The sequence below is a fragment of the Heteronotia binoei genome, chromosome 16, assembly GCF_032191835.1.
Source record: "Heteronotia binoei isolate CCM8104 ecotype False Entrance Well chromosome 16, APGP_CSIRO_Hbin_v1, whole genome shotgun sequence".
Lineage (NCBI taxonomy): Eukaryota > Metazoa > Chordata > Lepidosauria > Squamata > Gekkonidae > Heteronotia > Heteronotia binoei.
This window is the reverse complement of record NC_083238.1, coordinates 1,577,276-1,590,510: the sequence shown is the minus strand read 5'-3', so window position 1 is coordinate 1,590,510 and position 13,235 is coordinate 1,577,276. Positions and strand designations below refer to the sequence as shown.

At 44.3% G+C, this 13,235-nt stretch overlaps 1 protein-coding gene across 4 annotated transcripts in view; it reads right to left on the bottom strand.

The window, feature by feature from the left end:
- Positions 1-13,235, bottom strand: part of RAB3GAP1 (RAB3 GTPase activating protein catalytic subunit 1) — an 84,840-nt gene that overhangs the window by 62,744 nt on the left and 8,861 nt on the right. For all 4 annotated transcript variants that reach the window (XR_009556304.1, XM_060257120.1, XM_060257118.1 and 1 more), the window contains exons 3-7: positions 12,310-12,385; positions 9,325-9,457; positions 8,711-8,789; positions 7,958-8,077; positions 5,401-5,566 (exon numbers count right to left, since the gene is read on the bottom strand). Coding sequence is in view for 3 of the 4 variants with exons in the window: in XM_060257120.1 (XP_060113103.1) it covers positions 5,401-5,566; positions 7,958-8,077; positions 8,711-8,789; positions 9,325-9,457; positions 12,310-12,385 (574 nt within the window). In the remaining variant the exon portion in view is untranslated. The remainder of the gene's footprint in view (positions 1-5,400; positions 5,567-7,957; positions 8,078-8,710; positions 8,790-9,324; positions 9,458-12,309; positions 12,386-13,235) is intronic.

Here is a 13,235-nt window from a genome sequence, read left to right as displayed (position 1 = left end):
CTGAGCATTTTTTCTACATAATTGGAGAGGGGAGTTAAAAACTATTTGCATTGTTAAGGCCCAGAGGAAAAAAGCATCAACAAAATGAACAATTTGAAAAAATGAGAGAGTAAGTAAACTTAATTATAAAAAACGAAAAATATAATCTTTCCTATCAGCCTAGATCACTCTCGAAGGTGTGGGTTCAGGGATAGCTTGACCGAGTGGGTTCAAGAGGCGCTCGCCACCCAGAGTTGACAGTTACAAGACGAGATGCTGGCCATGAACGCCTATTTAGTACAAGAGATGCAGGGACTTAGTCGCCAACTGTGAGAGGTCGCTGCGCAAGTGGCGGGGGCACTGCCTTGCCAAGTGCCCCGGGCCGGATTACTGAGAGAGACCCCGGCTGAGCAACTGGGGCGCCCAGCAGAACCTCCCGCGGAGGGGGGAAACCGCCAGCAGAGGGAGAACAACCAGTACTGCCTCCTCCTCCCCAACCAGAGGAACCTGTCCCAGTGAAGGGGGGGGCCAGGTGAGCGAAGCCAAATTCAACGGGGACTTGGCAAAGCTAGTCTACTTCATCGTATTGGTGAGGGGACACCTGAGCGTGTGGGCCTGTAACTTCCCTACAGAACAGTCAAGGGTAGTCTACATTAGCGGTTACTTGGAGGGAGCCGCAGTGGACTGGTTCGTCACCTTGTTTGAGAGCCACTCCCCCACACTCAATTTGGCACAGGAACTGCTGAGGACCTTGCAGCACCACTTCGAAGACCCACTGCAGGAAACTAATGCCATTTCGGCGCTTCAAGACCCTCAAGGGGTGAAGTTCGTATGAGAGTACACCAGCGAGTTCCATGTCCTCAACTCCAAGGTCCACTGCTGGGACGACGGAGCAAGGATCTAGCATTCTAAGTGAGGACTAAATTCCAACATTTTCGGGGAGGCCCTCAAGATGGGGGAGCCTCACACCCTGGTGAATTGGATCCAACTAGCTTGTGAAATCAAGGATTGCCACAAGATCATCGCTCTGCACCGCAAGCAACAAGGGGGGGACAGCACGACAGAAAGGAGAAGCCCCCCAAGGCGATTCCTCCCCACAAGCGGGGGACGGAGCCGAAGGTATCCTAAGCTGAGAGGGACCGAAGGGCTAAAGCAAAGCTGTGCTTCAAGCGTGGGGGTGAAAATCACATTTCCAGTGAATGCCCTAGCAAACCACGAAGCCCAGTAACCTTGACCCCCATAAAGGCGAGTACCAAGAAGAAGCCGGGAAAAGCAGGGCCAGTAGTCATGAGAGGGAAAGTGCCGGTCCTGCCGTACCATGATCCCACTCCCGAGGCATCCGGAGAGGACAAGGATGGCCAGGTGGCAGGAAACGACATCAACCTGCTGTGAAGTGCGCGCAACAGCAGGTCTGCATGATAGCCGCACCAGTTCGGGTGAGACTTTCAGACACCTTATATTATGTCCCAATCACCCTAGTGAACCTAGTAAAGACTAAGCGCTTTTCTTGTGTGAGGGCATTGTTAGATTCGGGGTGCTCTAAAGACTTACTCTCCCCGAGCCTTTTGGAGGCACTGGGACTGAAGACTGCCCTGCTACCCAACCCATTAGTATTTGAACAGATGGATGGAAGGGTGATGAGGGGAAAGCCCTGCACGGAAGGTACCGAGCCTTGTGCCCTTGGGGTGAGGGAACACTGGGAGCCGCGATCGTTCCTGCTTAGCCTGGAAAGGGTGGTGGATCATGACCCTTTTGTGCAGTGGAGTGGCTGTACAATTTACTTCCAGGATAAGGACTGCGACCACCACCGGTGGGATAAGGGCTGGGGGCCTCAGCCTCCTCCACAAGTAGAGAGACTATGTTTGACGGTGGTGGTGGTTTCCTCCATCCCCCCAGAGTACCAAGACCTACAAGAGGTCTTTGATGCAGAGGAAGCTGACGAGTTGCCCCCGCACCGGGACACTGACTGTGCCATTGAACTAGTAGAGGGAGAGCCCTTCCCTAAGGCAAAACTCTACTCAATGAGTAGGGTGAAGCAAGAGGAACTACAGAAGTTCTTAGAACTCAACCTGAAGAGGGGGTTCATCAGACCGGCAAAATCCCATGCAGCCCCCATTCTGTTCCGAAAGAAAAAAGATAGCAGCTTAAGACTTTGCACAGATTTTAGGGGATTGAACGCGATTTCCATGAGTAATGCCTACCCCCTCCCATTAATAAGAGACTTGTTGGGTGAAGTATCCCAAGGGAAGATCTTCACTAAACTGGATCTCCGAAATGCCTACTTCTGTGTCTGGATTAAGGAGGGGGATGAGTGGAAAACAGCTTTCAACACGCCATTGGGGCAATACGAATACCTGGTGATGCCATTCGGGCTGAAGGGCGTGCCCGGGGTGTTCATGAACTTGATCACTGAGGTCTTACGACGATTCTTGTATAAGGGTGTGGTCTGTTACCTGGGTGACATGTTAATTTATTCACAAGACCTCCCCTCACATGTTAACCTGGTGCAGCAGGTACTGCAAACATTGTATGAGAACAAACTGTTCACCAAACTGTCCAAGTGCGAGTTCCACCAAACGGAGCTTGACTTTTGGTGGTACTGAATTTCAGCGCAAGGGTTAGGAATGGACCCCACCAAAATAAAAGCTGTAGTAGACTGGGAGGCCCCCTGAACCCGTAAACAACTCCAAAGTTTCCTTGGGTTCACCAATTTTTATAGGGGGTTCATAAACAATTTTGCTGAAGTGACCCTCCCCCGACAGACTTATTGAAAATGAAAGGGAAGGGGGCAGCGGCCTTGAAGGGCAACACCAGCATAAATTGGACGCCTCAATGCCAGGCAGAGTTTGAAGAACTGAAAGCCAAATTCGTGTCCAAGCCCTGCCTGATCCACCCGGATGAAAATAAGAAATTCGTGGTTCAATGTGCCACCAGCGACGTGGCCCTTGCAGCCATGTTGCTCCAGGAGGGGGAGGACAGGAAGTTGCACCCCTGTGCATAGTTGTCCCAAAAATTCAGCTCCACCAAGCAGAAATGGTTGGTGTGGGACAAAGAGGCTTCCGCCATTAAACTGACCCTAGAGAAATGGAGGCGTTACTTGGAAGGGGCAAGAGAACTGTTTGAATTGTGGACAGATCATAAAAATTTGGCGGCCCTCATCGCCACCTGAAAGCTCAATAATAAGCAGATCTGGTGGGCATGGTTCTTTAATTGATTCAAATTTACGCAGGGCCACATTCCTGGGAGGTTGAACTTCCTGGCTGATGCACTCTCCCACTTCCCACAGCACAACAGCAGAAGGGAAGAAGTGGTCGACTTCCTCTTCACCCCCGCCCAACTGAGCGCGTTGGTCACCACCCGCTCACAAGGAGGTGGGGACCCCTGATACGTTCTACAAAGCCATTAAAGAATCCCTGGCACGCGAGCCGCCAGATTACAATTGCATTGTTCTAAGGAGGGGTTATGGTTAAAGGGGGATAAACCGTTTTTACCAGACAGCTTGCGGGGCAAGGTAATCCGGAGGGCCCATGATACGAAACAGGGGGGGCATTTTGGCTTTGTGAAAACTATCCATTTAGAACGGCCGTTTTGGTGGCTGGGCTTGCAAAAAGACGTAGCACAGTATGTTGCCGGCTTCCCCCGGAAAACTACAACCATTACCCCCCGCGTCCAGATTTTGGGACTGCATTTCCATGGATTTTATAATGGACTTTCCCCCATCCCAGAGGAAGACAGTAGTGTGGGTAGTGGTGGACACATTTTCCAAACAAGCACACTTTACCCCATGCAAGCAGCTGCCCACAGCCAAAAAACTAGCCAAGTTGTTTAAACAGCATGTATTCTGCCTCCACGATTTCCCAAATAAGGTCATTTCTGACCACAGAACATAATTTGTTGCCAAATTCTGGGAGCACCTATGCAGCCTGGCTGGGGTTGAGAGGGGGCTCAGTTCAGCATATCACCCCTAGACCGACAGCCAGACGGAACGGACAAATGCAGTGCTCGAACAATTTCTGAGATTCTATACGTCCTTCCAGCAGGATAACTGGGTGGAACTTTTGCCATTTGCAGAGTAAGCCTACAATAATAGTGTGCATAGTGCCACAAAAGCCTCACCTTTCCAGATTGTAAATGGGTATGGAGACCATTCCCTGAACTACCATCTCCCCCTTCTGCCCCGGTGGAATTTACAGAACGGTGATCTAAGATTTCACAGGGTTGGGGGGCCATACAAAAAGAATTGATCAGAGCACAAGTGGTGTACAAGGAACAGTATGACAAAAAACACTCTGAACTATGGGACCTTAAAGTGGAAGATACTGTTTACATCTCCACCAAGCACCTTCCTAATGCTCAAAACTGTAAAAAACTAGGCATGAAATATCTGGGACCGTTTCCCATTAAGCGGATTATAAATAAAGTAACTGTTGAACGGAATTACCTAAAAACTTAAAACATGTCCACCCCTGTTTCCATTCCAGCGATCTCAAACGCAGCCCTGGTCCCTCGCCCTGGCACCTGCAGCAACCGCCATCAGCTCCGACTCTGATACGTGATCAAATTCATCATGAGGTGCAAGAGATTTTGGATTCCAAAGTAAAAAGGGGTGAACTGTTTTATCTTGTTAAATGGACTCAGTCAAGCCAAATGGGTCCCTGCTTCTGAAACCAACTGCAGTAAATTGATTATAAAGACTTTCACAACAAATATCCAGACAAGCCTGGGGGGAAGGGATCTTGGGGGGGAGGGCAGAATGTCAAGAGTCTACCCTAAACTGTATCCTCTTGTCATATAACAACTTGTTACTATTATGGGAGAGACCATGAGCAATTGTAACGGTTGAGTGAGACACATAATTGCTGCTTCGCTTTGCATTGCTTTCACCAGCCGGCGCAATCCCAACAGTTATCTCTGCTGTTTGTTAACATGGTAACTAAGGTCGTGCTGGAGGAGACTAGAGGAAATATTAGATATTGCACCTGAACTGGAGTGGGGGGGGAAGGGGGATGTAGAATACCCACCAAATGTGCCCGCCGCTTTTTGCTGTGCTTTGCTTGAAATGATAATGGTGCCTTAAGATGCTTGGAATAAACGTCTGAGTTAAACATCTGCATGTTTCTTGACTCTGGGGTCTGACAATATTAAGGTGTATCTAGTTGACACTCTCTCTCCTAGAGCTACCGTCTGTCCCCAATATTGGAGGAACAAGGTAAGCCACTTTAAGACTACCCCACGAACTCCTTGTCTTGAAACATCTGTGAATTTGTACAGGTCCAATAAGTATCAGATCACCATGAAGTAACAGAATTTGTGAGCTCAATCTGCATTAACCTGTACTACAGATATATTTGCATACAATGTTATAACAGCACCCAGCTTCTGTGAAGAAAACAGTTCTCAGCATACATGTGCAATACTTACAATCTTGGATTTGAAGATGTCTAATAGTCCTGATACATGAGTATATTGACTGGGCACTTTCCGAAGATGAACCATTTCAAAATCTGTTCTAACCCCAGGACCCTGACACTCTCCAACATACATTCTTCGCCATTTGTGATGAATTTGCACAAATAATGGCACCTGGCTGAAAAATGCACAAAAAATTAAAGGATTAAAAAGTGTTATCATTTTTTACCTTGATACTGAGAATGAAACCATATCAAACTGTTCTTTAGGGAGGCAGTTCTAAACCTATTAAACACCCAGCAGAAGATCAACAGAAGAGTAAAAAAAAATGCAGAAGATCAACAGAAGAGTAAAAAAAAATGCTAACATTGTGCAACATGACAATCAATAATTTGTATATTTCGCTGTGTCCTTGTCACAGGAAATCACATGCACATTCAGCAAAACAGAATGCGTGTGCACACATATTCAAAGAACTTCTATTGAGACAGGGCCATGGTTCAGTGCCATAGCACCTGCTCTGCATACTTTCCCAGGTGCAGTCCTTGGCATCTCCAGTTTAAAATTAAAAAATCAGGTAGCAAGTGATCTGAGATCCTGGAAAGCAGAAGCCACTTAAAGCAGACACTACTGATCTTGACAGACCAATGACCTGCCTTGGCATAAGGCAGTTTCATATGTTCATCTTTGGCAGAGGCAAAGGCTGAACATCAGACATTGTCTCTTTTGGCCACCAGAACTCCCAAGATGAACTAGGGCTATTCAGTCACTGGTGACAATAGAGAAGACACTTCTTAACAGGGACAATCAACATTTGGTGCAACAGAGCTACCCAGTACATTTCCAGGAGGGCATATTTCTTGCTTCCTGGGACTTGCAGAAAACACAGGAAGCTGAACATCTACAGTGCACAGACAAGCTAGCCATTGTCTAACAAATATTCAAAAAGGGTTTTTTGCATCACAGCCAGTTTCATCAGTAACTCTGAAACTGTTACAACCAAAAGACAGTCCATATGTGTATATATATGCATGCAAGACTGTGAAACACAACATTTACATGGTTTCAACTGCCCCCAAAGAATGTCCAGTATAGGAAGCCACAGCTTTTAAAGCAACCCTAAATATAAAATGTATACACTAAGTTATTTACTTTAACTTAACTATTACTTAACTATTTACATGCTTAGGGTTGGCAGAATCTTTCGGGCTCAAGTGCCGTGTTCTACTGGAGAAAGTTTTCCTTCCAGACGTTTCGTTCTCAGCTGCGGAGAACATCCTCAGTGGCGTTGCAGCCGGAGCAGGCGCTCTGACCTTCTTGGCTGCTGTGCATTTCTCCAGTAGAACACGGCACTTGAGCCCGAAAGATTCTACAAACCCTAATGATGTTACCAGCCATGAAAACCTGAAAACCTGTTTTAACATGATTTCCTATGATATCCAAAATATCTACAAGGAAAGTATATTTAAAGTTCAATTACATATGCTGTCCAATTAGTTTGCTATACCCAGTCAGGATTTAGGACTTGCAAGAACAATGGCACCAAAGACATACACCAAAGCACTTGAATCTTAAGGTTGTATTAGAAGCACTGAATGACACATAATGGTAGTCCATGTTGAGATAATAAAATTGTTTAAAACACACACATACACATCTTGTTGAACCTCCTCTTTACACACTTTAAATTCTGGCTATGATATTTCCACAGACTTCAGATGTGCTTAACAACATATATGGTGGGGAGGGGACAAACAATTGTTTGCTGATTACAGATACATTTGGTAAAAAAATTAGTACCTTGGATCCAAAGTTGCTTGAAGGCATTTTTGTTTACACTAAGTGTGTGGGGGGGGAGACTTTGTGCAAATTCCCATTCCCACTGCAGCCCCCTGTAGTACCTCACATGCAGCTACTCAGGATTTCTCAGTACTCAAAAGTGTTTTTTCACAAAGCTACATAGTTTGCAAGCAGCTACAAAGCCCTATTCCATGTGTCATTCACAGTAGCTGGTGTCCAGGCCATTGTAGGCTGATAGTGTGTGTGGGGGGGAGGAGGGGGTCTGAATTATTCTGCCATACATGCAATATTGGAATGAGGGGACGGGGAGGAAAGAGAAACTGAATCCAGCAATCAATTCATGCTATTATTTACTCAACTATGTAATCCAAATACAACAAAAGTATAATGTGAGTAATATGGGGAGAGGCTGTGGTTCACTGGAAGAACCTCTACTTGGCATGCAGCAGGCCCCAGGTTCAGTCCCTAACATCTGCAGTTAAAAAGACCAGGAAGAGATGATGCAAAAGATCTGTGCCTGAGACTCCAGAGAGACACTGCCAGTTTGAGTAAACAATACTGACTTGGATGGACCAAGGGTCTGATTCAGTATAGGGCTGCTTCATGTATAAAATTTTTCTTTTCTGTATTTGTTTTAGTTATTTCAGATTTAAAATTCTTAGCTCTATACCCATCACTGCCATTAGTTGAACAATATTTTCTCTAATTGGGAAGAATATTCTACAATACAACAGACTAATAACATTAATAACTGTAGAACCTGACTTACCACCCAGTATTCCCCAATGCAATAGAAACTGAACTTAGTAGGAGGTTACATTTGGATTCACTAAGAACAGCATCATTATTTGCTGCTGGCGCAATGACCACAAATTCACGCAAGCCATACCTAGAACAGAAGCAAGTTTCAATGACAGATTTTAAAAGTAAACATATTCAGAACCATTCATCTTCAATTATTCACACATGAAAACTTTCAAATCTTTCTCAAATTGCTAAAGCTAATTACACTAAATGCTTGTTTGACTCCAATCCAGTCTGAAGTTACTCCTGCAGGATGTTATCCTAGTACATGCAAGCATGTTCAGCCACCAGCTACAGCTCTTCTGTATTTCTATTCCCCAGAAGTTCCATTTGACACCAAAAACAGCAGGTACCCATGGCTGCAGAACCCACAGAAACAAAAACCCATGCAAAGGATGGCTGGTCAGATCCCTCCCCCATAGCCAGCAGAGCAAGGAACAATTTAGTCCAGTGCTCTCTCAGCACTGCAGTCTCCCAACCCTCTTTTTGGCCTTGACATAACTTCCAGTATCAACTCTAGAAAGTGGGGTTAAAAGGGACAACTGGAGGAATGGGAATATAAGGAAACCTGTGTTCCATCAGCTTAATCTTCATGTATTTTGCATCATAAACATTGTTTTAAACAACTGAAGTTCCTCAATGTTACAAAATTATTTATGCTGTAATTTTAACATAGTTCCAGAAAACAACATGGAACATTTCAATATAACACACGTACCATCTCACTAGACAATGTGCTCTGGGAGGAAAATCATTGTTCATACACAGTAGGTCTTGCATAGCAACTGGAAGAGCATCTGTGAAACCATTCACAAGGATACAAATATTAGGTATCTAAATTTACAGTCAGAAGAAAATCCTACATGTAAACTTATCCAAGTATAAACTTTCATGTGCATGCACACTTACTTGACTATGACTGACAAGGTAGCACCAATTTGCGAGAGTTTCCATCTTTTTGCTTCTTGTTCCCAGCATATCAAGGGATCTGATACCAACCAACCACATACACTGAAGCCAGTAAAGAATTCTACACAGGATTCAGACAAAGACCTCAAGACCACAGCTTGAAAGAACTTTCCCCCCTCCCACATTATTTTTTAACATCTAGCTTGATGAAGTTTTAGAGAACTTGAAAGTTTGTACACTATGGTGTGTTATTTTGGTTGGTGTTGGATTTTGCTATAAACCAACATGGCTACCTACTTTTTTATCTACAAAATGTATAGTTTGCTGTGGAGTATCACAATATTTTCAGATATCAGTAATTAATATAATATCCTAACACATAAAATTAAGGCCATTAATTTCTACCCAAATTTAATTTTCTACCTTCTATTAGCTCCTCTTTGGAATCCTTTTTGTATGATTCTTGCACAAGACAATGATGTGTGATAGAGAATCGGAAATCTGCAAAAGAAATCTCATCTGATCTTTCCTCCCATGTTTCTGTGGTATATACATCCTGCATATCAAACACATTAAGCAGCATTAACTGCAATATAGTATCACTATACATGTCACATAAAATACTGCAATACAGTTCTGCTATTACTATTAGAAAGTTTTTTACAACTTTTTTTGCATAAAAGGAGTTGAAAGATGTTGAAGTATAGTATCTTTCCATCTCCTTTGTATTTATTTAAAACATTTAATAACTGCCTTTCTTCCTTGTGGAACTCAAGGTGGCTTACAATGTAAGTAAAACATTATAATAAAGAAATAAAATAAAGAAACAACTATAAAACATAAAAACATTACAGTTTAAAAACTGTAATTAGGACTGCCAATAACAACAGCTAAACCAATCAAAATGCATTCCTAAATAAAACTGTCTTCAACTCCCTCCTGAAGATCATCAATAAGGGGGCCAGGTGTACCTCCTTGGGGCAGTTGTTCCATAATAGGGGTGCTGCCACAGAAAAGGTCCTCTCTTGTATACCCACCAAATGGGCATCTTTAATTGGTGGGACAGTCAGGAGGGCATTTCTCCATGATCTTAATTCCTGGGCAGGACTGTATGGGAGAAGACAGTCCTCCAGATACCCCAGTGCCAAGTCAAGTAAGGCTTTAAAAGTCAAAACCAACACCTTGAATGGGGCTCAAGAGCAGATTGGTTGCCAGTATAACTGCTGTCATATCAGGGACATATGCTCCCCCCATAGCTGGTCCCAACCAGCAGTCTAGCTGCAGCATTCTGCACTAGCTGCAGCTTCCAAACACTCTTCGATGGCAGCCCCAAATAGAGTATATTGCAGTACTTCAGACTAGATGTATTACTGATGTACACATATTATGTATACATACATACAATAATAAAATATTATTGTAGGATTTTACCTTCTGGTTATTTATTATTGTCAAGAACTGGTCTTCCATAACAGAGATTTGTATTTGCTTTTAAAGCTCATACCTTTTTTCTGTAAAAGCCAATACTCCAAGTTTTAAGTAGCTTTAGGATCACTACTTAAAATATCTGATAGTGAGTTCTCAGCAGCTGTAATTGGGCTATCTGCACTACAACAGATAGCAGCTGGGACCTGTCATGTTAATTGTTTGGCAGCTGGCCACCTAGATTGAATGACAGTTGGAGGAGATGTAGGGGTCCCAAATCCCCCGGTAGGCCTGGAGACTCCCGATTTGGAGCCTCCTCCCCCCGCTGGCCATAAAAGGGAAAGCGGGGGGGAGGGGAGGAGGAGAACGGCAGCCCTTCGCACCCAGCCCCGATCGCAGCAGCCAGAGCTCTTCCGTTTTCTCAGGCTGCTTCCCGCCCCCAGTCAGCTGGCCGGTGAAGGGAGGGGAGCCCAGCCACGCACCCAAAGGACCATGTGCCTTTGCACCTCCGGAGGTGAGTGAGTTCTGTCTCCTGCATCAGATTTCCCAGAAAGGGGGGGGCGGGGGGAGGGGGGTGGAGAGGGAAACGTCTTCTCATAGGGTATAATGGGGAATTGATCTGGAGGTTTCGGGGGCTCTGGGGGAGCTGTTTTTTGAGGTAGAGGCACCAAATTTTCAATATAGTATCTAGTGCCTCTCCCCAAAGTATCCCCCAAATTTCAAAACGATTGGACCAGGGGGTCCAATTCTATGAGCCCCAAAAGAAGGTGCCCTTATCCTTCATTATTTCCTATGGAAGGAAGACATTTAAAAAGGTGTGCTGTCCCTTTAAATGTGATGGCCAGAACTCTCTTGGAGTTCAATTATGCTTGTCACACTCTTGTTCCTGGCTCCGCCCCAAAGTCTCCTGGCTCCACCCCCAAAGTCTCCTGGCTCCACCCCCAAAGTCCCCAGATATTTCTTGAATTGGACTTGGCAACCCTAAGGAGATGACAGCTAGTGATCTATGGATCTATCTTAGATATAACATTTGATTAGTTAAGCATACTGATTGGGCAGCTAATTAAGAAGCTGACAGCTGGGCTGGTTTGAAAGAAGCCCAGGAGCAAGGCTCAAGTATACTGATGATGATCATAAAGAAGAGCTCCAAAGACTTGAGATCTGAAGGTGCAGAGAGACACAGAAGTCAGCTACTCTCTAGGGCTTCCACTTTGATGCCCTATTAAGCTGCTGAAGATTATACTTATTTGATTTCCTGCTGCAACCTGGTTAGGCGCAGCAGTAGGTCAGCTTAGTTAGACAGGTTTATTGTTTTACATGTGTTCTTTTGCTCCACTGTGCACTCCTTTCACTTACTTGTATGGTTTTATAAATAAACTTCTATTTTAACTGGAGTGAGTTACTTGTCCAGACCCAAGTCTTAGTAATTATTCCAGTGCCAAACTAATGCTACCACAAAGGAAATTACCCTTGTTTTCTAATTGGGCATATACTTGTTCTAAAAACTCAGCCTTGTGATATCAGTTGGTATAAACCAGTATCTTGAGAATTATCTGTTCCTTTCTTTTGTAAGCCACCCTGTGGCCTGCTTGCAGGGAAGGGCAGCATAAAATTTTAATTAAATAAATACTGTAAGACATGGATCACTGTGGCTAAATCTGATGTACCAGCCAAAACTGGACAAACACACTCCAAGCCACAGCAGCCTCCTGTTTTTTCTAAGGTATGAAACAGTACTGCCGAGCTGCAAACCTGGCTTTTTTAGGATAGCTCAATACAAGACAGGGGAAATCTTAAGTCCCTGGTCTGTCTTTCTATTAACCAGGAGAACCTCTGCCTTGTCAGCTCACTGTTCCCATCCTGTGGATCCAAATTAATTCCCTTTTACATTTGTTCTAATGACTCACTTTGCTACTTCACACAGTTAAGGATTGCAAGTCACCTGTAATGATCCCTAAATATTTCAAAAGCAGATATCCTCACCTTTTCTAAAGGTTTTCCTGATGAAACACCAATAAGCTTCCAGTCATTTAAAACCTCTTCAACTCTTGAAATAAATCTAATGAGAAAGGCAGGTTTTAAAACTATTGTAACACAACGTGCATATTGCAATTCAGCTTTATAAAAATAAATATAAGAACCTAAGTCTTCTACAAATAACTACAATTATGACACCAACAATTAGAATCCAGGTCTGCAAACTGCAAATACACATATTATACAGAAGGCAGTGTTTGCATGCCATATGTAAGCAGTCTATTTTAAAGCACCTGTCAGAGCAGAAGAACTTATGGTACAATTTATACCTGAAATATACCTATGCATTGCTTCAAAAACAGCAAAATGATATAGAACATGAACAGAATGGGATATCTCACTGTGTTTCTCTCATAAAATTATATGCTTGTATCTGTTAAGCGCCATCAAGTTGCTTCTGACTTATGGTGATCCTATGAATAAATAGTCTCCAAAACATCTTAACATTAACAGCCTTGCTCAGGTAATGAAAACTGAGGACCATTTCCTTGATTGAATCAATCCATCTCATGAAGGTAGAATGCCAGCAGGGGGGTGGGGGCTTTCCAGTGTTTTGCACTGAGTGTCACATGTATGACTATCTGCCCTCAGGACAGAAGTCTTGGGTGTGTGCTCAATGCAAGGAGCTCCTGGTCCTCAGGGAATGAGTTCGTACCCTTGAGGCTGAGGTGACTGACCTGGAGAAGCAGAGACAGTCAGTTAGGCCCTCACGGAAGACTCTCGGGGACGTGTTAGTTGAGCCCCGATCTGAACGTGGCAGCCACGCTGCTGCCAGGGAGCGTGAGGGTCAAGAGGGAACAGGGCACCGAGCTGAGGATAAGGGGAATGTGCCCTCAGAAGAGACCTCTTCTTCGGTTGGTGAACGGGAATCC